The sequence below is a fragment of the Scyliorhinus torazame genome, chromosome 18 (genome assembly GCF_047496885.1).
Source record: "Scyliorhinus torazame isolate Kashiwa2021f chromosome 18, sScyTor2.1, whole genome shotgun sequence".
NCBI lineage: Eukaryota > Metazoa > Chordata > Chondrichthyes > Carcharhiniformes > Scyliorhinidae > Scyliorhinus > Scyliorhinus torazame.
The window spans coordinates 109,951,081-109,974,674 of record NC_092724.1 but is presented as its reverse complement, the minus strand read 5'-3'; the positions used below and the strand labels follow the sequence as shown (position 1 = coordinate 109,974,674).

Below are 23,594 nucleotides of genomic sequence, written 5' to 3'. Positions count from 1 at the left end.
CAAGGAAATGGGACATGAATTATTGCAGGTGTTTATGGAGTGAAAGTAATAGGTGTACACACAGATGTATTTAATATATAAAGGAAACTCGATCGAAATAATGTGCAGGATTTCACACGGGCACGAAGTAATAATTAGCTTCTAACCACATGGGCACTAAATGTATCGACTATTTCACCTCCCTCCCAAGCCTGTCGTGCACACAGACACACACACACACCTTCATTGCGGATCTAAAGAGGGTGCGATCTGGGTTAATAACGTGGCATTTTTAGAGAATGCCCGAGGTCTCCATTACAAATTAAAACTCTTTTAAAAAGAAAACAGAAACGAAGGGGAGGGGGTTGGTGGAGAGAGAGAGACAAGATAGACTTAGTCAAATGACAACACGTGTTTGTATTGGAAGAGTGACGGATAGACACGCACACGTGGGGTTTACAGACAGGCTCAATGTTTTTTAAAAAAGGAACACAATTAGGTAAAATAATTAAACACGGGTGGATTGCAGCGACAGCGAGGTTTAAAAAATCTGCAGACTGGGTGTATTTTGCGGAGTGTCTGCGATCACACGTGTATCTTAAACAGTGCAGGAAGATGGCTGAATGAAGGTTGTTGAATCAAGGTTAATGCTGATGTATTATTGATCGCTCTCTGGGAGTTGGGGGGTGTTTGATTTACTCACACTCTTGGGAGCTGCAGAGGCGGCGCCCCTCTCCGCTGGAAGACGCCGTCCACGAACACCCCATTCTTGCCCAGACATTTCAGGTAGAATCCGGCCTGGGCGGCGGGGTCCCCGCCGCGGAAGATTTCCAAGTGGCGGCGGGAGATGAAGCTCGAGTGGCCCATGTTGACGTCCACTTGGCCCTGGCTGGAGTTGCGGCCGATGGTCACGTTCCGCTTCTTCATGAGGAACTCGAAGTCGCGGCCCTCCAGGCGGGCCAGCACCTCGGAGCCGGTGCCCGGCCCGCCGCCGCCGGCCTGCTCCTGGTGATGGAGGGGGGCCGCGGCTGAGCAGGAGCCGCTACCTCCGTTCAGATCCTCCACGGGCTCCCAGTGAACCTGGAGCCGGGACGGGCTGCACGGAGCCGACTTGAGGGCCAAGAGGGCCCGGACCCCGCAGTCGGTGCTGTTATTATTGATGGCACTCGAATCGTTCAGATCCGCCGTTGCTGCGGCCATTTTAAAGATTATTATAGTTTATTCCCTCCCCCCCCCGAAAATTAACGGGAATAAATTATCTTGTATTCTTTATTTTACCCCCCCCACAACAACAACAACAGCAGCGGCGGCGGCGGCCGGGAGCTGGGGGGGAGGGGGAGGGGAAAGGGAAAGGGGGCGGGGGGAGGAGAGGGACGGACCGCAACCGAACCAGACGCCGGAAAGAACGTCAGCCGTCACAGCGATTGACAGGCCCGCCGGCCAATCGGTGTCCGGAGAGGAAGGGCGAGTCGCCGGCGCCACCAATAGCCGCTAAGAGGAGGCGGGGCTTCCAGCCCGCCCAGCAGGTTCGGTTGTCGCGCGCGACAGTCGGGGTTGCAGAAAGGAGATGAAAGGGGAGAAGGGAAATCGCGGCGCTGGAATCTATCCGGAGCGGACTTCAGCCCCGTGGGAATAGCCAGAGTACTGAAAGAGGCTATTCGGCCCGTCCTTTCTGCATCAGCTCCCTGCATGAGCAATTCGCTTAGTGCCATTACCCCACCTTCTCCACACAACGCTGCACACTCTTTTTGGACAATAATCCAATTCCCTCTTGAATGCTTCGATTGAATCTGCCGTCACTGTAATCTCTGAGAGCTGGCATTCTGAATCCTAACCCAGTCGGTCCCTGAAAAAAAGTTTATCCTCATGGCGCTTTTACCAGTGACCTTAAATCTGTTCCCTCGTAGGGCAGCACGTTGGTGCAGTGGGTTAGCCCTGCTGCCTCACGGCGCCGAGGTCCCAGGTTCGATCCCGGCTCTGGGTCACTGTCCGTGTGGAGTTTGCACAGTCTCCCCGTGTTTGCGTGGGTTTCACCCCCACAATCCAAAAATGTGCAAGTTAGGTAGATTGGCCACGCTAAATTGCCCCTTAATTGGAAAAAATGAATTGTGTACTCTAAATTTCTATTTTAAAAAAAACTGTTCCCTCGTGTTTTGGATGTGCAGCGTCTCGGACACCGAATGAATTGCAACGTACCACCCCACCCCCAGATTGTGGAGTCAGCACAATTTCATAAGAATAATAATCTTTATTAGTATCACAAGTAGGCTTACATTAGCACTGCAATGAAGTTACTGTGAAAATCCCCTACGTGAAAATTCGCTGCACATTGAGTTGGAGTTTGTGTTGGCACCAGGGCTTCGAGCTGTTGCTGAAATGTGAGGCATCACTCTTTCTCGCCTTTTATTAAATGATTCTGTATCACAGGCGGGTTGGACTGAATTAATATGAAAAACACTGGGGCTCTGTAGTTCAGGGGAGGCAGGGGCCTAGTGTAATGTCATTGCATTAGAAGTGCAGGTGAATGCTCTAGGGGTACAGGTTCAGTTGGGGAGACTTAAATTTGGTTAATTAATAAATCTAGAATTGGAAGCTGGTCTTATGAATGGCGTCCATCCAACTGATTCATTAATATCCTTCTAGGGGAGGAAATCTGCCATCATTACCTGGTCTGGCCTACAAGTGACTCCACAACAATGTGGCTAACTCTTAACTATTGTCTGAAATGGTCCAGCAAACCACTCAATTCAAGAACAATCAGTGATGGGCATCAAACTTTTGAATGGGCCTACCTCGTATTAAATTGATCTTTTCTCTACATCCCAGTTATGACTAACATTCTGTAGTCTCTCTTTCCTTCCCTATGTACGGTATGCGTTGTCTGTACAGCATGCAAGAAACAACGCTTTTCACTGTATACTAATACATGTGACAATAATAAATCAAATCAAATGTTGGCCTTGCCAGTGATACCCATGTACCATTGAAAGAATAAATTACACGAAGCGCAGTTGATCAGTCTGCTTTTTCTGTAGTAGAGGAGGCAAAATCTGCCTTTACATTCAATATTTATAGCACTGAAGACATTTATGTCATAGGAAAGTAAAGTAAATGCAGCAAGACTGTTTCCCCTTGCTTGAGGTGTGGAGGGGGTCTAGGACGAGGGCACACAGTCTCAGAATAAGGGGCATTTAGGACTGAGATGAGGATTTTCTTCACTCAGGTTAGTGAATCTTTGAAATTGTTTACCCTAGTCTGTCATGGAGTCTACCTAGTCTACCATGGAGTCTGTCGTTGAGTACGTTGAAATCAGAGATTGAAAGATTTCTAGATATGAAGGGTTTGCAGGAAAATGGCACTCAGGTAGAGAACCATGATCGAATAAATGGCCAGGCAGGCTTGAGGGGCCGAATCCCTTTCCTATGACAGTTGGAGCTGGGCTTGGGACCGCAGAGGTGAGCCCTCTCCCCGGTGCAATACCGTTCACCCAAGAGTTATTCTGCAGTCTTTGCAGGTTAAGTGGTTGGCCGTGATCAATGCGTGGAGTTACTGGCATAAGTGGGCTAATGTAGATTTGCTCTTTCAGATAGTCGCTGCAGGTTCGATAGGCTGCATGGCCTCCTTCTGCACTGTAGGGATTCTGAGTATTTGGGTTGTGGAACTGCAAGGATCCAGTCCGGGTTTTGCGGCCGGCCGGCGCTCTGATTGCCCCAAAAAGCCGCTCCGTTTAATGGAGCCGGGGACGGGGCTGCAAACCCTAACTAACCCTCCTTCCTTTCCCTCCGGCCTCTCCGTACACCGGGGCTCTGCGGGTCGAGAAGACCGCGGGTATTCCTCGGTTGCGGACTGGGTGTCCGTCTCCAATTCCCTCCCACCCCGGTGCACACAGACATGTGCTCTGCTCTGGCCCTTCCCCAGGCGCTAAGGGAGTGTTTGTAAACACTCAGCAGCAGCAAGGGAGGGGCAACTGGGAGGCGGTACACTCCACACTGCACAGCCAATAAGAGCCTCACTGCATGGCTTCCTCACCAGATGCACCACTGCTCTTGCACTTGACAAACTTTTGCAATTCTTTTTCTCTTTTTACAAGAACACACACTCGCACTGAGACAACAACGCAGAACATTTGGCCCCAATTGTGGCCTACGCTGGCCATACTACCTTCGCCACTCTTTTATCGGTTTGCCCGACTGCCCTTGTCGGATATATTTGCAGTGCCACAGAACTGTTACAGCGCAGAAGGGGGCAATTTGGCCCATTGTGTACGTTCCGGCTCTCTGAACGAGCAACGTGCCTGGTGCCATTCCCCTTCCTCCTCCCCATTACCCTGCACGTTAATTTTTATATAATCAATTCATTCTTGAGAGCCTCAATTGAACCTCCCTCCACCACACTCTCAGGTGGTACATTCAAAATCGTCACCGCATGAAAAGGTTTCTCCTCATTGCTTCTTTTGCCAACTACCTTAAATCTGTGCCCCCTGGTTCTAAATCCTTCCACCAATGGGAACAGTTTCTCCTCAAATGACTGTGTGCAGACCCTTCGCGATTTTGAATACCTCTATCAAATCTCATAACCTTCTCCAAGGAAAATAATTTCAATTTCTCCCATCTATCTCCAATCAATGTAACTGAAATTCCTCATCCCTGGAATAATCCTCATGAATCTTCATATCTTTCCTAAAATGTGGCACCTCGATCTTGACACAATATTCCAGCTGAGACTGAACCAGTGGTCTATATTCAAGTTTAAGATAACCTCCTTAAGACTGCGATAGACAGATTTCTGAAGGGATTATGGAGATCTCGCAAGAAGGTGGAATTGAAGCCTAAGATTAGCCATTAATCATATTGAACGACGGAGCAGACCTGACTGGCTGTTTGGTCTACTCCTGTTCCTAGTTTTTTATGTGTTTATCTTGCTTCCCCTTACATGTATCTATGCTACTCACTGTAACTTGTAGGACGTTTCACATTCTAATCACTCTCTGGTAAAGAGGTTTCTTCCAACTGCCCTATTTGATTTATTACTGACTATCATATATTTATAGCATACCAGCTCTGGCAGGATCTGTAGAGAGCAAAGTTAACATTTCAGGTCATGACCTTTCATCAGAACTGTTTTTGTACTATTGATTTCCAACTTCCACAGTACATAGAACATACATACAGTGCAGAAGGAGGCCATTCGGCCCATCGAGTCTGCACCGAACCACTTAAGCCCTCACTTCCACCCTATCCCCGTAACCCAATAACCCTTCCTAACCTTTTTGGTGACTAATGGAAATTTATCATGGTCAATCCACACCTGCACATCTTTGGACTGTGGGAGGAAACCCATGCACACACAGGGAGAACATGCAGAATCCACACAGACAGTGACCCAGCAGGGAATCGAACCTGGGACCCTGGCGCTGTGAAGCCACAGTGTTATCCACTTATGCTGCAATGCTGCACAGTATTTTGCTTTTATATCGAAAGCCCCTAGTTTATTTATTCGTTGGATGTGGGCTTCGTGGGCTGGACTAGCATTTATTACCCACCCTAATTACTCTTGAAGTGAGGTGCTTGCTAGACCATTTCAGAGGGCCTTTTAAGAATCAACCACATTGCTGTGGACCCAGAGTTAAATGTAAGCCAGACCAGGTGAGGATGGCAAGTTTCATTCCCTAAAGGGCATTCGTGAACCAGATGGGTTTTTATGCCAATCAACAATGGATTCATGGTCACTTTTAATTCCAGAATTTTGTTGAATTCAAATTTCATCTCCTGCCGTGGTGGGATTTGAACCTGGATCCCCAATGCATTATTCCAGGTCTCTGAATCGCTAGTCCAGTGACAATACCATTACACCATCACCACATCTCCCATCACCACCGTCACCCCCTCCTCCTCCCCCACCCGCCCCCTGTTTGCTGCTCTAAAACCAGAAATGAGAAAATGCTGGACCGTACAGCATCTGGAGAAAGACCTCATTGTGATAATATTTCAAAGCAACAACCTTTCACCAGAACAGATGTAAACCAGCCTCCCCGAACAGGCGCCTGAATGTGGTGACTATGGGCTTTTCACAGTAACTTCATTTGAAGTCGACTTGTGACAATAAGCGATTTTCATTTCAACTTATACTGCAAACCTTTTTGCCTCTTTAAACATTTTTTTTTTTACAGTACTCAATACATTTATTCAAATTAAGGGGCAATTTAGCGTGGCCAATCCACCTAACCTGCACATCTTTTAGGTTGTGGAGGCGAAACCTACGCAAACACGGGGAGAATGTGCAAACTCCACACGGACAGTGACCCAGAGCCAGGAACGAACCTGGGACCTCAGCGCCGTGAGGCAACAGGGCTCACCCACTGCGCCACCGTGCTGCTCCAAACAGTTTGCCTCTTGAATGACGATACATAAGTTTTATTCCATGCATTGCTTTCTCCATCCAGTCACAATGTTGCGTGTCTATCATATAGATTAGGAATGTATTAGGTTGAATACATGTTACGTTATCTGTTACCAACTGATACAATTCGAACTTCAGTTTGCTAATGTCAGAAAGAAACAAGAACATCACCAGGTGTTTCTTCTCTGGTTTACTACCCAATGAAGCTTGTTGGAAAGTCCATGCCTGCAGAAATCAGGTTAGAGCTAAAGGGGAGATGGTGGTATCGTGGCAATGTCACTTGACTGGTAATCCAGAAGACCAGGTTAATGCTCTGGGATATGGGTTCCATTCTCACCCGGGTAGCTGCCGGAATTTAAATTAATTGATAGCTGGTCTCTCATTGTAAAAATCCAAATGATTCATTAAAGCTGTTTAGGGATGGAAATTGCCATCTATCATCAATTATAGAATTTACAGTGCAGAAGGAGGCCATTCGGCCCATCGAGTCTGCACTGGCCCTTTTGAAAGAACACCCCATTTAAGCCCACACCTCCAACCTATCCCAGTAACCCTACCCAACCTTTTTGGACACTAAGGACAATTTAGCATGGCCAATCCACCTAACCTGCACATCTTTGGACTGTGGGAGGAAACTAGAGCACCCCGAGGAAACCCACGCAGACACTAGGAGAACGTGCAGACTCCACACAGGCAGTGATCCAAGCCGGGAATCGAACCTGGGACCCTGGAGCTGTGAAGCAGCTATGCTAACCATTGTGCTACTGTGCTGACAATTACTACCGTCCTACCCGAGCTGAATCTCAATCTCTCAGTTTAAGAGCAATTAAACTACCAGTGATGTACCCATGAATGAATAAATAATCATAAAAATATATGGCTCACCTATGACCACTTGAAAGTCTAAAAAAACACTTGCTATTCATTTAATTACCTCTAGTTCTAGCTTTCTACTCCTGCCACATGTGTATGTCACCTTGAAGCTGCGCTTCCGAACATTGTCCCAGCCAGTTGCTTTGTGTAAGACTGCAGCAAGATTTCAATTCATTCACAATGTTCTCACCCCCATACAAGCCACTGGAGTTAGAAATTATGGTGAAGCAAAAAAGGAGGTACTATGATGCCTGTCAGATGAATTCTTCAAATGAGAACCAGGTGAAATACAATGGCTTGCAAGGGGAGTTGAAGAGGAGAGTAAAACTGGCAAAGAGAGAGTATGAGAATAGAATGACTGTCAACGCAAAAAGCAAGCCAAAAGTCTTCTACCAACATGTAAGTAGTAAGAGGTAAATTGGTTCTTATTAGAGACAAAGAGGGTGATACATGCTTACAACTGCAGGGCGAGGATAGAATTCTTAATCCGTTCTTTCTATCAATGTTTGCTGAGAAAGAGGAATCTGACAGTTAACAGTAGAATTGGAGACAGTGGAGGTGATGGCTATTGTGGGAATTGAAAAGGAGGAGGGACAGGCAGGGTTGGCTGTGCTTCAGCTAGATAGGTCGCCTACTCGGGATGGCTTGCATCCCAGGTCGCTAAAGACGATGGGGCTGGAAATAGCAGTATGGCTTGCTGTAATCTTTCAATCTTCCCTAGGTACCAGCCCTAGGGGCTGGTTTAGCACACTGGGCTAAATCGCTGGTTTTTAAAGCAGACCAAGGCAGGCCAGCAGCATGGTTCAATTCCCGTACCAGCCTCCCCGAACAGGCGCTGGAATGTGGCGACTAGGGGCTTTTCACAGTAACTTCATTGAAGCCTTACCGTGACAATAAGCGATTTTCATTTTCGTATAGAGAGGATTGGAGAGTGGCAAATGTGACACCCTTATTCAAGAAAGGGTGTAAGGACAAACAATTGCAGGCCAGTGTGTAAGGTTTTGGAATCCATAACCAGGAAGGGGGGAAAATCAACAGGCGCTTGGAGAGGCTTGAATGAATTAAGGAGTGCCACCGTATTGTAAAAGGCAGATTGTTCAGAACTAATTAAATTGAGAGAAGTAACAGAGAACATTGATGAAGGAAATACAAAGAACAAAACAGCACAGGAACAAGCCTTTCGGCCCTCCAAGCCGGCGCTGACCATGGTCCCTGCCTAAACTAAAACCGTCTACACTTACGGAGTCCGTATCCTTCCATTCCCACCCTATACATATATTGTCTAGATGTTGCTTAAATGCCGCTATCATACCTGCTCCCCCACCTCCCCAGGCAGCACGTTCCATATATTTACCACCCTCTGTGTAAAGAACCTGCCTCGCACATCTGTTCTAAACTTCTCCCCACGCACTTTAAACCTATGTCCCCTAGTACTTGACTCTCCTCCCCTAAGAAAGAACATCTGACTAGATGTTATCTATATGGATTTTAAGAAAGTGTTTGACAAGGTACTACATATAAGTCTGGTTAACAAAATTGAGGCTTCTGGAATAGCAATGTCAGTGTTCAATTGGATTTTAAAAATTTGCTTAAGGACAGAAAGCAGTGAGTCATGGTAGATGGTTGATGCCAAAACGATCAGTTTCCATCTTCCGACAATGGCAAAAAGAAGAATATCTGCTGCGGTCATGGCTGATGATCGCTATCCGGAGGCCACAGACTGACGTGGAGACCCCCTACAATGACGGCCATGCAGCGACCAGGAGCGTGATTGAGCAGCACTTCAACATCCTAAATTGCGGTTCAGGTACCTGGATCGCTTTAGAGGGGCCCTCCAATATGGTGCTAGGAGGGTCGCCTCATCGTGGTGGCCTGTTGCGTCCTCCACAACATCACGCAGCAGAGGGGCGATGTGCTGGAGGAGGAGGATGAATGCCAGACTTCCTCCGACGAGGAGGATGCGGGGGAGGGTGAGAGTGGATACGATACAGGGCCCGAGCAGGCACAGGAGGCCACACTTCATGTGCGCCAGGGCCAACACACGTGGGACGCTCTAATTGCCTACCAGATGCGCCAAGGACAGGAGGGTGGGGGGAGGAGTCCGAGATGCTGCGGTGTTCCGGCACCTCCCCTGCAGGAGTCACCGGTATGGGACCCATCACCTCCTCCCCTCCGGGTGGCCAATGGCCCCCGGACTACTCCATGGGACAAGGGGGGTGAGCGGAGCTATCTCCTGAGGCTCCCCACTACTTGGTGCTGCCAGTCCTGGAGACCCACTGCCGTTTGGGCCAGGGTTCTCCAAGCTCGCAGCCATGAGTACAGGGAGTAACCATCTCAGTCTGGGACTGCGCCACATCACCTATTGACTGTGCGATCACATTCTGCCTCATCAGCCAGTGACTGCACCATCTCCCTCTGCGTCTGTGCCATGTTGGCCTAGGCAATGCCGGTGACGCTCTTAGTCATGGCCCGCTGTGACGGGGCCACACTCAGGAATGCCGCTGCAACGTCCAGGTGGCTCTGAAAGGGCAGCCCTGTCCTGGGCCTCGGTCACCGCCTGCTGAAATTGCCCCAGGCTTTGGACATGCTGATCCGTAGCCGTAAACCTCGCCCCCCCCAAAGGCCTCCACCGTAGATGCCACCCGTGTGGTGTTGGCCTGGGTAGCACGCATGGCCGGCGCCACCTCCTGCTCACGGTTCGACTCCTTCACCTGCGCCTGCAGGTGATGCATGCTTGCTGACAACCCCTCATGTAGTCCCTGGCTCTTCGACTGTATCTTCACGATCAATGGGACTATTCGTTCCAGAAGCCTGAAACCCATCTGACCAGCAGCTACTCCCTGGAGTCGGTCCACCCTCCAACTGTCCGTCCCCTCGGTAGTTGCTACCTCCAGCTGCTATACGAGAGCATGTGTGTGGTGCGCACAAGATAGTGTCCCAGGAGCCTCTTCACTAAAGTGCCCAACTAAGGTGAATACCTCTGGGATGGTAGAGAGTGCTGGAGACATCTGTGATGGGAAATCAGAGTCATCATCGGACCAGAGCTCTGGGGTGCCTTTGGTCTCGGGTTGATGGCTCGCGTCTGTGTCTGTGTCCTCTTCGCTGGTCAGCACCTGGGGCTCTGATTGCGGCTGGGATCTGGGGTGGGGGACACCAGAAGGACCCATCACCAGCAGGTTCTGCAAGACACAAGACAAGATGCATGATTAGACCGTGAGCCGGGCAGCCCTGGGGGGTTGTGTGGAATGGAAATGAGGGTGTGGTGTGGGGTGCGCGAGGGTGGTGTTGGAGGAGCTTGACACATGTGTCATAGGGAACCGCAACTCAGTGGGGTCTCACTTCCTCACCCGACGCCGATCTCCACCACGGAAACTGCCCTTTCCTCGGGCCCGCCGACCATGTTCAGGGCCCTCTGCACTGCTGCAGTGAGGGGCTGCAGGTCCGCCGGTCCCCCTCCAGTCTTTTCCTGCACCCGGCGGCAATGGGTGGCCTTCTCCTGGGTAGGGGGAAACAGAAAATGCGCTTTGTTAGACAGTCCAACGCATGCAGCCCAGGGGGTGGGTAGCTGGTGGCTTCAGTGGCCAGGGCACCGGGCCATGGTGGCCGATATGGGTGCTGACATGTGGTGCAGGGTGGGGGTTCGGATGCCCTCCGGGTGGGAGGAGGAGTAGGGTTACAGGTGTGTGGGACAGGGGTTGTGCCAGGGGCACAGTGCTGCCTACTCACCCTGACTGCCCTGAGGAGGTTGTGCAGTTTTTTCCTGCATTGGTCCGGACAGTGTTGCTGACAGCGCTGACAACCTCTGCCACCTGCGCATAGGCACGGTGAACGGTGATGGCTGGCAGCCTTCTTCCTGGGCCAGGGTTCAGGGTAGCCTGCCTCTTCCCCATGGCGTCCATCAGGGTCTCAAGTTTGGCGTCCATAAAACAGGGTGCCACTCTCCTCGCTGCCCTTTTGTTGGCTGGGATGGTGTATGTGAGGAGTGAATTCTGTATATGCGGCTGCAGCTTGTCAGCCTTCTGAGTGTCAATTGCGAATCCTGCACTGTTTCTCATTGGAATCGATTGTGTTCCACGTGGTGCCGGTGCTAGCCCCTCAACGGTTGCTGAATTGGGTCCAGATGCGGCGGCAGTTTTGCTGTCGCAGAAGTCCACGATTCCTGCCCTGCCATCAACACTTAGTCTCAGGAACAAAGAATTCCGCCGCCCATGTTCAGATCTCATATAACCAAAGAGATCAAGAGGTGCCTTCAAAGAATTATCACCAGATTGCAGTTATTCCATGGGAGCTAATACTCGTGGTTTAGCCTTTGAGTGTGTGCCTTGAGAAGCCATTGAAGGACCATGTTTGAGCTGAATAGAATAGGAGAATGGTTGATTCAGAAAATTGTATCATAACAAAATCGAGGGTTGGGAAATACTATTTACCTTATTAAAGAGTTCAATAGCCAGGAGTCATAGATTTAAAGAAATTGGCTGGATAATTAGAGGAGTTAAAAAGTAATTTTTGATCCAGAGGGTGCTAGGGATTTGCAACTCACTGCCTGAAAGGGTGGTAAGCAGTAAATGCATACTGGATTTAAAAAGTACTTTGATATGCGCTTGAAGTGCCAAAATCCCTCAGGGCCAGAGACCAAGGGCTAAAAAGTGTGATTAGGCTGGATAACCCTTTGGCCGGCATGGACATGATAGGCTGGATAGCCTCCTTTTGGTTGTACATTTTTCCCATTTATTTTTTGTTCTGCAACCAAAGTTGTCAACCCTCTCCGTCACCATGATCTTCTGTTCACTTTGAAATTCCTGTCCTTACCATCAGATGCTTCCATAGCCCATCATTGATGTTGATACTTATGTTCTACAAAAGAACATAAGAACTAGGTGCAGGAGTAGGCCACCTGGCCCCTCGAGCCTGCTGCGCCATTCAATGAGATCATGGCTGACCTTTTGTCACTACCCTTACACAAAACTTATTCCCATGTCCTCCTCTCTACCTCTGGTAGCAACTGTTATATTACTGGGTCTAGTAATATGTATTGTTACTAGTTGTTGTTGATGCCGATGGTGTGATAGAACATAGTGATCTTGAAGAAACCATGAATCTTCAACTTAAACAAACTAATTTATGTAAAGTAACGATTGATTAAATCTGAGTTTGACACTCTACAGAACTATCTCTGGAAATAAAGTAATTAGATATGATGCAATTAACTAATTCACGGCTATAAATACTAACTATACTGAGAGCTATCTAAACACACAACTGCTTACTAAATAGTCCTGGGTAGAAAGAGACCAAGATCCTTTAATGAGCTGCTTTTTATACTGGATCTTGTAATGCCCTCTAGTGGTAGTGTTACAGCTAGTTGTTATAATTAACCCTTTAGTTATTTACACATATACATATCATTACAGCTACTTGTTCAGGCATTATACCTCAGCTCAGTTCCTTCAATATTTCTACTTCTGTTCCTGATTTGAAAAACCTTCTCAAAAGCCTTCATCTGCCTATTCGTTCTTTCTCTCTTTCTCTCTCTCTTTCCAGCCTTTCTTAGTGTTTTGTGCTCAATGTAAAGTATGTGGATATCTCTTCCTCCCAAGTCAGGCATTCTGTAGTTTCCTTAAGCCATGTGTCTAGTGTGGCTGAAGAGCTTGCTCCTTCCTGATGCTGTGCAGCAGCAACCTGATGATGACTTCTGATTTCCTTACTCACCAAAAAGAAATGCAATGTCTTTTGATAAATGAATTGATAAATTCAGTAATGGTGCAAGTGAATGCTTCTTTTCTGTATTGCTTTCAGTGCTTGAATATCTTGCTTCATGGTGACCAGAGTTGGATACAGTATTCAAGTTGTGGTCTGACCAGAACATTATTTCATTCCCCAATCTGACCTATATTCTACTGTTTTAGTTAGATGTAACATCCTAGCAGCTATGTTGATTGATGTCGTGCATTGGTTAGGTATGTTAAGTGTTGCTATTGTCAAGATTCCTACCTCTTCATCAGCTTTATCCTTAGCTAGGGGTGGCACGATGGTGCAGTGGTTATAATACTTATTAGTGGTTATAATTCTTATCGCTTATTGTCACAAGTAGGCTTCAATGAAGTTACTGTGAAAAGCCCCTAGTTGCCACATTCCGGCGCCTGTTCGGGGAGGCCGGTACGGCAATTGAACCCGTGCTGCTGGCCTTGTTCTGCATTACAAGCCAGCTGTTTAGCCCTTTGTGCTAAAGCACTGCTGCCTCACAGTGCTGAGGACCCAGGTCACTGTGTGAAGTTTGCACATTCTCCTCGTGTCTGCGTGGGTCTCATCCCCACAACCCAAAGATGTGCAGGCTAGGTGGATTGGCCACGCTAAATTGCCCCTTAATTGGGAAAAACTGAATTGGGTTTTGAATGACAAAAAAAAAGCTTTATCCTTCGCTATTCTTTAAAAAAAATGTTTAGAGTACCCAATTCATTTTTTTCCAATTAAGGGGCAATTTAGCGTGGCCAATTCACCTACCCTGCACATCTTTTGGGTTGTGGGGGCGAAACCCATGCAAACACGGGGAGAATGTGCAAACTCCACACGGACAGTGACCCAGAGCCGGGATCGAACCTGGGACCTCGGCGCTGTGAGGCAGCAGGGCTAACCCACTGCGCCACCGTGCTGCCCTATCCTTAGCTATTCTAATACCATTCAGTGAACGATAAACATCATCTACTTTTTATCCCCAGGGATAGCACTTCACTTGGACTTTGGCCTAAATTTCACCCGTCATTACCCTACCCACCTGCATATTTTGTCCAAGCCATTCTGTAACTCCTGAGCTGCTTCCACTAATTCAAATGCAACCTCCCTTATATAATTTTCAAATCTGATCATTTTGTACTGAGTTTCTGAGTCCAGGTCCAAGTCATTTGAGTAAATAAGAAACAGTAGTGGCCCCAGTGTCAAGCGCAGAGCTACCTCATCCCGCACAACTAATCCCACGCTCACACTCCAACTCCTACATTACTTTTCTTTTTTATAATAAATTTAGAGTACCCAAAACATTTTTTTCAATTAAGGTTCAATTTAGCATGGCCAATCCACTTAGCCTGCACATCTTTGGGTTGTGGGGACGGAACCCACGCAAACCTACATTACTTTTCTAATCAGGATTTGCTACTTTCTACTCTTTGCTAGTTTCCTAGTTCATTCCCAGGGTTTGCTCTATATCCCCAGTTTTATCAAAACTGCAGTCAAAATACACCGGGTTGTCACTTCGTCAGTCAGGCAATATCTTATATGCAAGTATCTTTTCAACTTTTCCTGGCGGCATGTGTGATTATTTACATTACTGAATTGTAAAGCCAAGTTACTTAAAGTCATGAAAACTCTAACTCCATGTTCAAAACGCCACAAATTAATAATTATTATTTACAAAATGGGTTCAAAGGGTGCCCGGGTGAACAACAAAGCTGGTAATGTATTAACAATGCACTGCAGCATCAGAGGACTGGAAATTTGAGGGCACATAAATTCTTGCTCACTTGATTCCAGGTCACTGATTAGAGTGACTTTGAGAGAGAAAAGAAAGTTACTCAAATGAGTCTCTGGGCAATGCGCATCATTTTTAAAATGCATATTTAATATTTCACAATAATGTCATTTTTCAAGCCAATAATCAAGCTAGTAATTAAAATGAGTTTTCAAGAATTTTTCCTTTTAAGAAAAATCAACATTTATTGTTTCTTCATTCGTTCTCACCATAGCCTTAGTGGGTCTGTTGACTTTGTCTCGCTTGGTCTCTGACTTTCTTCAAGTCCCCCTTGGTCCACATCTTAATGTCATCCACACATCCGATAGTTCTTCTTCCTTTTCTGTTTTGTCCCTCAATTTCTCCTTCACTCGGTATAGGGTGCGGTTGTTCGGTTTTTGCTTTCAAGGTCCCTACTTGCCAGCATTTATTGCCCATCCCTAATTGCCCTTGAGGGGGCAGTTAAGAGTCAACCACATTGCTGCTGGTCTGGACACATGTAGGCCAGACCAAGTAAGGACGACAGATTTCCTTCCTGAAAGGAGATTAGTGAACCAGATGGATTTTTACGGCAATCAACAATGGTTTCATAGTCATCAGTAGACTTTTAATTCCAGATATTTATTGAATTCAAATTTCACCACCTGCAGTGGTGGAATTTGAACCTGGGTCCCCAGAGCATTTCTCTAGTTTACTAGCCCAGTGACAATACCACACGGCACCGCCTCTTGTACTTAATTTGATTCCTGAACTTCTTTTTATCTAACTCACTGCGTCTTTCTGTCCAACCAGCCAATTCTGAGCATCCACCACCAAACTCACATTACAAAAGCTGTTATCTTTCTTTCCTCCTCTTTTTCCAGACTCCACCCCTCATAACCATTGAGTGCAAATTCTACACTAGTGACTGCACTGGACATGTTTTTATGATTAAGCTTTTAGACTGCCAGGCTTAAGTCATTGGTTACGTCTCTTGCCACAGCTAATCTAACCTGGATTTCATTCTTGGATGTAATTTTGTTATTTGTCATTGAGCCAAGGGACCGAGGTAGGGTGCTCTTTCAGATGGGCAGGATGGCCTCCTTCTAAAAGATAAAGGGTGGCACGGTGGCATAGTGGCTAGCAGCGCCAGGGACCCCGTTCTAATTCTGGCCTTGGGTGATAGTCCCTGTGGAGTTTGTACGTTCTCCCCGTGGTCTGCATGGGTTTCCTCCGGGTGCTCCGCTTTCCTCCCACAGTCCAAAGGTGTGCAGGTTAGGTGGATTGACCATGCTAAATTGCTCCTTAGTGTCCAGGGATGTGCAGTATGGATATAGGGTTACGGGTGTATGGCAGAGTGGATCGGTGCAGACTCAGTGGGTCAAATGGCTTCCTTTTGTAGGGATCCTATGATTCTATCTTTGGGTGTGGTGCTGGAGAAGATTAGAGAGAAAGAAAGGGGTGGACTTGAACATGAAGATAAAGATGAATATTTTAAATTTAAAATGCTGGTAAAATGGGAGCTAATGTAGGCCATGAGCACAATGGTGGTGCGTGAGCAAGGATTCGGGGCAGATTCAGATATGGGAAACAAAGTTCATAGAGGGTGAAAGATGGGAGACCAGCTAGGCGACCCTTGAATACTTTAGATTTCAGGTATCAATTGCTGAGGTTGTAAGCAGAGTTCTGAGACATTAGACAGGGTGAAGAGGTATTGAGGATTGGAGTTTCCAATGGGGTCTGAAGGTAACGACTTTGGTCTTCTGCGTGTTATTTGGAGGAAATTGAAGCTCATCTAAGATTGGACTTCATACAAATGGGCTGACAACATGGTAATGGGTGGTTGGTGAGCAGAACTGGGTATCCATCAGTGCACACAAGTTGGTATCAACGTGATCCTATATCTTTGGATGCAATTGCCAAAGGGCAACATACAGATAACAAAAATGAGGGATCTAAGATAGATCCTTGGGGAACCCCAGAGGTAATGGTGCAGGGACAGGAAGAGAAGATGTTGCAGGAGATTTTGTGGCTTCAGTTAGCAAGAGTGAGGGCGGTTGCAATCAGTTGGGGAATGGAGGAGAGGCAAAGCAGATGGATAGCACTGATTGACTCAGTTAAAGGCCGCAAAAAGGGTTGAGATGGACAAAAAACAAAAGTGCACCCTTGTTGCAGAGGATGTCAATTATACTTTTATTAGGACAGTTTCAGTGTTGGGATAGGAGAGGAAACCTGATTAGAGAAGTCCAAGCAATTAATATTGAAAAGCTGGGCATAGGTTTAGGAGGTGACAACACATTCAATGATTTTAGAGGCGGGACATTAATTTGTACGGATAGGGAGTTCAAGACAGAGAAAACAGTACCAGAGGGGAACAAACTGTATATAATGTCAGCTAGCATGGGGTCCAGGAGGGAAAGTTGGTGATAAACAGCAGATAAGTGATGTTATGGAGGTGGAATTTGACGATTGTTGCGATAGAGAGGATTGGCAGCTCAGCTCAGCGTCCAATAGGATGCCGAGGATGTAAAGGGTCTGGTTCAGCCTGGGGAATACGATTGGGAGAGCAAATGATGCATCTTACCACAAGATAAACTTTGTGGATTCATCAGGAGGAGATAGGGGAGCAACCAAAGAAAGCGGTAAACACAAGGCTGTAGGGCTGTGCTGGGAAGAAGCCTGGATTGGCGGATGTGGGAATGGAGGAATGTAGCAGACCGCTGAACAAATTGTCTCAATTTTGCGATGTAGAATCAATGAGCATCTTGCACTTGGTTTTGGCAATGAGAGTGGAAGGAGTAGGGTAGAAGGGATAGAAGGAGACGATTGGTAGTGGAGATTAGAATCTGAGGTTTATCTTTGATTTCCAGGATGATCCTGGAATCATGGGCAGTTTTGGCAGAGGAAAACAGGGCAGTATACTTCCTAATGTGACCCACCCAGACCTGGTGCTGAAGGGCTAAATCAGTTGTGCATCATGTACATTGTAGTCAGAGTCCTCCAGATTGAAGAGAGCAAAGATACAATCGTAGCAAGGCCATGACCAGGGTGAATGAGAGTGCAAGGAAGAGGTAAAGGAGTGATTGAGTAGATCAGTAACTCACGGTGAGCAGAGGGGCCAAAGGTTAGAGAGTTGGAGTGCCATGGCAAACAACAGTAATATGTTCAAAACGGGGGAATCTACAGTAGGTTGCCCGGAAGTTCAAAGAAGAAAACAAGCTAATGAACTCTGATGAAATATGAACCTTTCTTTCTCAGATGATGTGTACTTCCAACATTATCTGATTTATTTTAGTGCTAAAATCACACTGATAAGTCCGATACTGAAGTATTTTAGTTATAATGTTTGAATATTTTAAATGTACTGACATATGAGAACTGTAGTTCTTGTTGAAATATGTTCCAACAAAAGGATTGGCCCAAGATGGCCATCACAAGAATCATTTAATACACAAACATTGCTGTGAGAAATGAGGTCATTGGTTTTTTTTAAATTTAGAGTGCCCAATTCTTTTTTTCCCAATTAAGCGGCAATTTAGCGTGGCCAATCCGCCTATCCTGCACATCGTTTTTGGGTTGTGGGGGTAAGACCCACGCAAACACGGGGAGAATGTGCAAACTCCACATGGACAGTGACCCGGGACTGTGATTATACCCCGGACCTCAGTGCCATGAGGCAGCAGTGTTAACCACTGCGCCACCGTGCCAAATAAGATCATTGTTACACTGTGTTTATAAAATGTTCACATTAATGGCATTTGTTATAGTTATGCAAATTTGTGGTAGATATAGATTTGTAGAAATATATTCTTATGCTTATGGCAATGGACCTCTTGCAGTTTGAGTAGAATTAACAGGTCTGTTGCCCTTATGTACTTATCTGATGACCTGACATCTGGAGGCAAGTAAAGTGCACTGTTTAAAATGTCCCTCTTCCCATTATATATGGATCAAAAGGAACTTCCTCCCATAACACAGTCTATGTTTCTCACACTTGTCATTATTTTCAGCAATAATCTGCTCACAGATGTTAAGTTTGGGTTCTGCCAGGGCCACTTGACTCCTGACTTCATCACAGCCTTGGTCCAAACATAAACAAAACATCTGAACTCGAGAGGTGAGAGTGACTGCACTTGACATCAAGGCTGCATTTGACCGAGTGTGGCATCTAGGATCCCAGCAAAACTGGAGTCAAAGGAAATAAGGGGAAGGGGAAGCTCTCCACTGGTTGGAGTCATACCTGGCACAAAGGAAGATGGTTGTGGTTGTTGGAAGTCAATCATGTCCCAGGACATCACTGCAGGAGTTCCTCAGGGTAGTGTTGTCCTAGGCCAAACATTTTCAGCTACTTCATCAATGACCTTCCGTCCACCATAAGGTTAGAAGTGGGGATTTTCACTGATGATTGCACAATGCTCGGCATCGATTGCAACTCCACAGCTATTAAAGCTGTCTGTACCCATATGAAGAAAACTGTTGCTCAGCGCCGGCCTTGGTCGGCCTTTTTAGCTGCCCTCCGAAAGCCAGTGATTCTAAACAAAACTGTTGGACTTTGACCTGATGTTGTAAGACTTCTTACTGTGCCCACCCCAGTCCAACGCCAGAATCTCCACATCATATGAAGCAAGATCTGGACAATTTTCAAGCTTAGGCTGATAAGTGTTAAATAACATCCACACCACACAAGTGGCATGGAATGACCATTTCCAACAACAGTGAATCCAACTATCTTCCCTGAATATTCAATGGCATTGTTATTGTCGTGTTGGGTGTTCCGCTATACAGACGAACCAACATGGTTGTAGATGGTACAACTCTGTTTTATTACTCTTGATAACAACATCTGTAAACTTATGACTGTGGTTCGTAATTTACCCGTTAACCTGTGGACCCAGCCCTAACACTATCTTAGAGAGGCACTCAGCACATGGTGTATGTCTGAGTGGCACGCTGTGAGCTCTGTGCCCTGAGCTGTCTCCTGCTGGAATGAGCGGGAATTGCGGTATTCCCCGTTTTATAGTGCGTGTGCTCTCACTGGTGATTGGCTGTGATGTTGCGTGTGTGTTGATTGGTCCGTTGCTCTGTCCATCAGTGTGTATGTATGTTTGCACCATGATATGTTTATCTGAATATCATGACATCCCCACTTTTTACAAGAATATGTGCCTATGTGATAATAAATATTGGTGTGTACTGAGTGCAGCTGAATATGCGTGTGCAATATCTACAACATGTACATGAGGCTAAACTATATACATAGGAAGGTGTCAGGTGCAACATAGCAACGAGGTTGTACCATAAACAAAACAAGTGCAATCATCAAACATCGAAAACAACCTCCTGTAACGACAAAAAGAGAAACACATTAACATTGTGGCATAACACTTTAGTGAGTCCAATGTGCAATCAGGCTCATAAGTCCAGCCTAGTAGGTGGGCCACGAATTCGGGTTGACCGCCTCAAGGTTTGGTTAGGATCCACCGGCTGAGGAATGGGCCTGGCCACAGGCGATAGAGGAATACGCATGGTGGCAGGAAGCTCCACAAAGTTGACATCAGGGACACCAGGAGGGCGTGGCACCGGTGCATGACCACGTAGCGAGCGCGGAAGCAGCCGAAGAGCCCGGCGATTGTGCCTGCGAATGGAGCCATCAGGCATGCGAACCAGGAACGAGCGGGGAGCCACGCGGCGGAGAACTTCGGCAGTTGCCGACCAGCCACCCTCTGGTAGGTGGATGCGGACGTTGTCTCCAGGCGCCAAGGCAGGAAGATCAGTTGCCCGAGTGTCATGTGCCACCTTCTGCTGAGCACGCTGCTGTCGCATCCTCTGCAGTACTGGAGCATGGCCAGGTTTAGGAACATGAATGGACGGTACAGTGGTCCTGAGGGCGCGACCCATCAACAGCTGGACTGGTGAGAGGCCAGTGGACAGTGGGGCCGAGCGATAGGCCAGCAGGGCTAAACAGAAATCCGATCCAGCATCAGCAGCCTTGCAGAGGAGCCGCTTGACGATATGGACGCCCTTTTCCGCCTTGCCATTTGACTGGGGATGCAAAGGGCTGGACGTCACGTGTGTGAAGCCATACAAAGCGGCAAAAGAAGACCATTCTTGGCTTGCAAAACAGGGCCCATTGTCCGAAATGACGGTAAGCGGAATGCCATGGCGAGCGAAGGTTTCCTTGCATGCCCTGATGACAGCTGACGATGTCAAATCGTGCAGGCGTACGACCTCTGGATAATTTGAAAAATAATCAATTATGATGACGTAGTCCCTGCCGAGCGCATGAAAAAGGTCCACACCCACCTTCGCCCAGGGGGACGTTACCAACTCATGGGGCTGAAGTGTCTCAGGGGGTTGCGCCAGCTGAAAGCTTTGGCAGGTGGGGCAGTTGAGCACCATATTGGCGATGTCGTCGCTGATGCCCGGCCAGTACACAGCTTCTCGGGCCCTCCACCTGCACTTCTCAACCCCGAGATGGCCTTTGTGTAATTGTTCGAGGACCAACCTGTGCATGCTGTGTGGAATCACAATCCGGTCCAGCTTTAGGAGGACACCGTCAATGACGGCCAAGTCGTCCCGGACATTGTAGAATTGTGGGCACTGTCCTTTGAGCCACCCTTCCGTCATGTGGCGCATCACACGTTGTAGAAGGGGGTCAGCCGCAGTCTCCCGGTGAATACGGACCAGACTTGCATCATTAGCTGGCAGATTGGCCGATGTGAAGGCCACATGCGCTTCAACTTGACAGACGAACCCCCCCGATTCGGGCGGTGTGCTCACTGCTTTGGACAGGGCATCCGCGATGATGAGGTCCTTTCCCGGGGTGTAGACCAGTTGGAAGTCGTACCTCCGGAGCTTGAGCAGAATGCGCTGGAGGCGTGGGGTCATCTCATTCAGGTCCTTTTGTATGATGCTGACCAGGGGGCGATGGTCAGTTTCCACGGTGAACTGAGGGAGACCATACCCGTAGTCGTGGAACTTATCTATGCCGGTTAACAAACCCAGGCACTCCTTCTCAATCTGCGCATAGCGCTGTTCTGTGGGGGTCATGGCCCGCGAGGCATAGGCGACCGGGGCCCATGATGCAGTGTTGTCCCGTTGCAGGAGTACCGCCCCAATGCCGGACTGGCTGGCATCAGTCGAGATCTTTGTATCTCGAGTAGTGTCGAAGAGCGCCAAGACCGGGGCTGTGGTGAGTTTAATCTTGAGCTCCTCCCATTCCTTCTGGTGTGCGGGCAGCCACTGGAACTCCGTAGTCTTCTTCACTCGGTGGCGAAGAGTTGTTGTGTGCGAGGCAAGGTTGGGAATGAACTTCCCCAGGAAGTTGACCATCCCGAGAAAGCGTAGCACTGCCTTCTTGTCTGCCGGCTGCGGCATGGCTGTAATAGCTGTCACTTTGTCTGCATCCGGACGCACTCCTGACCGAGATATGTGGTCCCCCAGAAACTTTAGCTCAGTTTGGCCAAAAGAACACTTGGCTCGGTTGAGGCGCAGGCCGTGTTCTCGTATCCGAGCAAATACGCGCTGGAGACGGCTGATGTGCACCCGGCTAAATCGCTGGCTTTTAAAGCAGACCAAGGCAGGCCAGCAGCACGGTTCGATTCCCGTACCAGCCTCCCCGAACAGGCGCCGGAATGTAGCGACTAGGGCCTTTTCACAGTAACTTTATTGAAGCCTACTTGTGACAATAAGCGATTTTCATTTCATTTTCATTTCATGATGGCATCAACATAGACACGCACCCCTTCGATGCCCTCCATCATCTGTTCCATGATTCTGTGAAACACCTCGGATGCCGAGATGATGCCAAATGGCATTCTATTGTAGCAGAACCTGCCAAAGGGAGTGTTGAATGTGCACAGCTTCCTCCTGGACTGATCCAGTTGAATCTGCCAAAAACCCTTTGAGGCATCAAGCTTTGTAAAAATTTTAGCCCAGGCCATTTCGCTCGTGATCTTTTCCCGTTTGGGTATGGGGTAGTGTGTTCCCTCATGATGTTGTTGTTCAGGTCTTTCGGATCGATGCAGATCCGCAGTTCGCCAGAGGGCTTTTTTACGCACACCATGGAGCTGACCCATGGCGTGGGCTCTGTGACCCGGGAAAGCACTCCTTGGTCCTGGAGATCCTGCAGCTGCTGCTTGAGGCGGTCCTTGAGTGGTGCTGGGACTCTACGAGGTGCATGAATGGCTGGGGTGGCGTCCGGTTTGAGCCGTATTCTGTAAGTGTAGGGCAGTGTGCCCATGCCCTCGAAAGCCTCCTGGTTGTGGGCGAGGAACGAGTGGAGCTGTGCCCTAAAGTCTGCATCCAGGAAGTCGGACGTGCCTTCTGGAGACAGAGTGTGTACCCGCTGAACGAGGTGGAGAACCTTGCACGCCTGTACGCCTAGCAGGGAGTCCTTCGATGATCCAACTTGCCAAAGAGAGTGTTGAAGGTACAGTGTGGCTGTGTATGCATTGTGTGTAACCTCGAGCTGGCAGGATCCCATGGCCAGGATAACATTCCCGTTGTAATCGACCATCTGACAGCGGGATGGCCGAATTGGTGGTTTGACCTTCAAGGCGTAGAATGCAATAAGGTTGGCAGAGGCACCAGTGTCTAGACGGAATGTGATTGGTGATCGGTTGACCGTTAGGGTGGCACACCATTCATCACCCGGATTAAAGCTGTGCACTGGCATCGGCTGGTTGCCATCGTTGCGCCACCGCGCATGTGCAGTTCGATCCTACGTAGAGTGCGCCTGCGCATCACATCCCTCTGCGTCGACGTCTCTTTTGGCGCGTACAAGCGCGGGAGGCCGCGCAAAGCGTGCGAAATGTCCGCCCTCGGGCCGTGAGGAACTCGATCGACTGGACCCGCTCGGCCT

General features: G+C 48.0%; 1 protein-coding gene across 2 annotated transcripts in view; it reads right to left on the bottom strand.

Annotated features, from left to right (window-relative positions):
• Positions 1–1,319, bottom strand: part of LOC140395410 (forkhead box protein K2-like) — a 142,427-nt gene extending 141,108 nt beyond the window's left edge. For both annotated transcript variants that reach the window (XR_011936182.1, XM_072483133.1), the window contains exon 1: positions 683–1,319. Coding sequence is in view for 1 of the 2 variants with exons in the window: in XM_072483133.1 (XP_072339234.1) it covers positions 683–1,179 (497 nt within the window). In the remaining variant the exon portion in view is untranslated. The remainder of the gene's footprint in view (positions 1–682) is intronic.
• Positions 1,320–23,594: the final 22,275 nt, after the last annotated feature.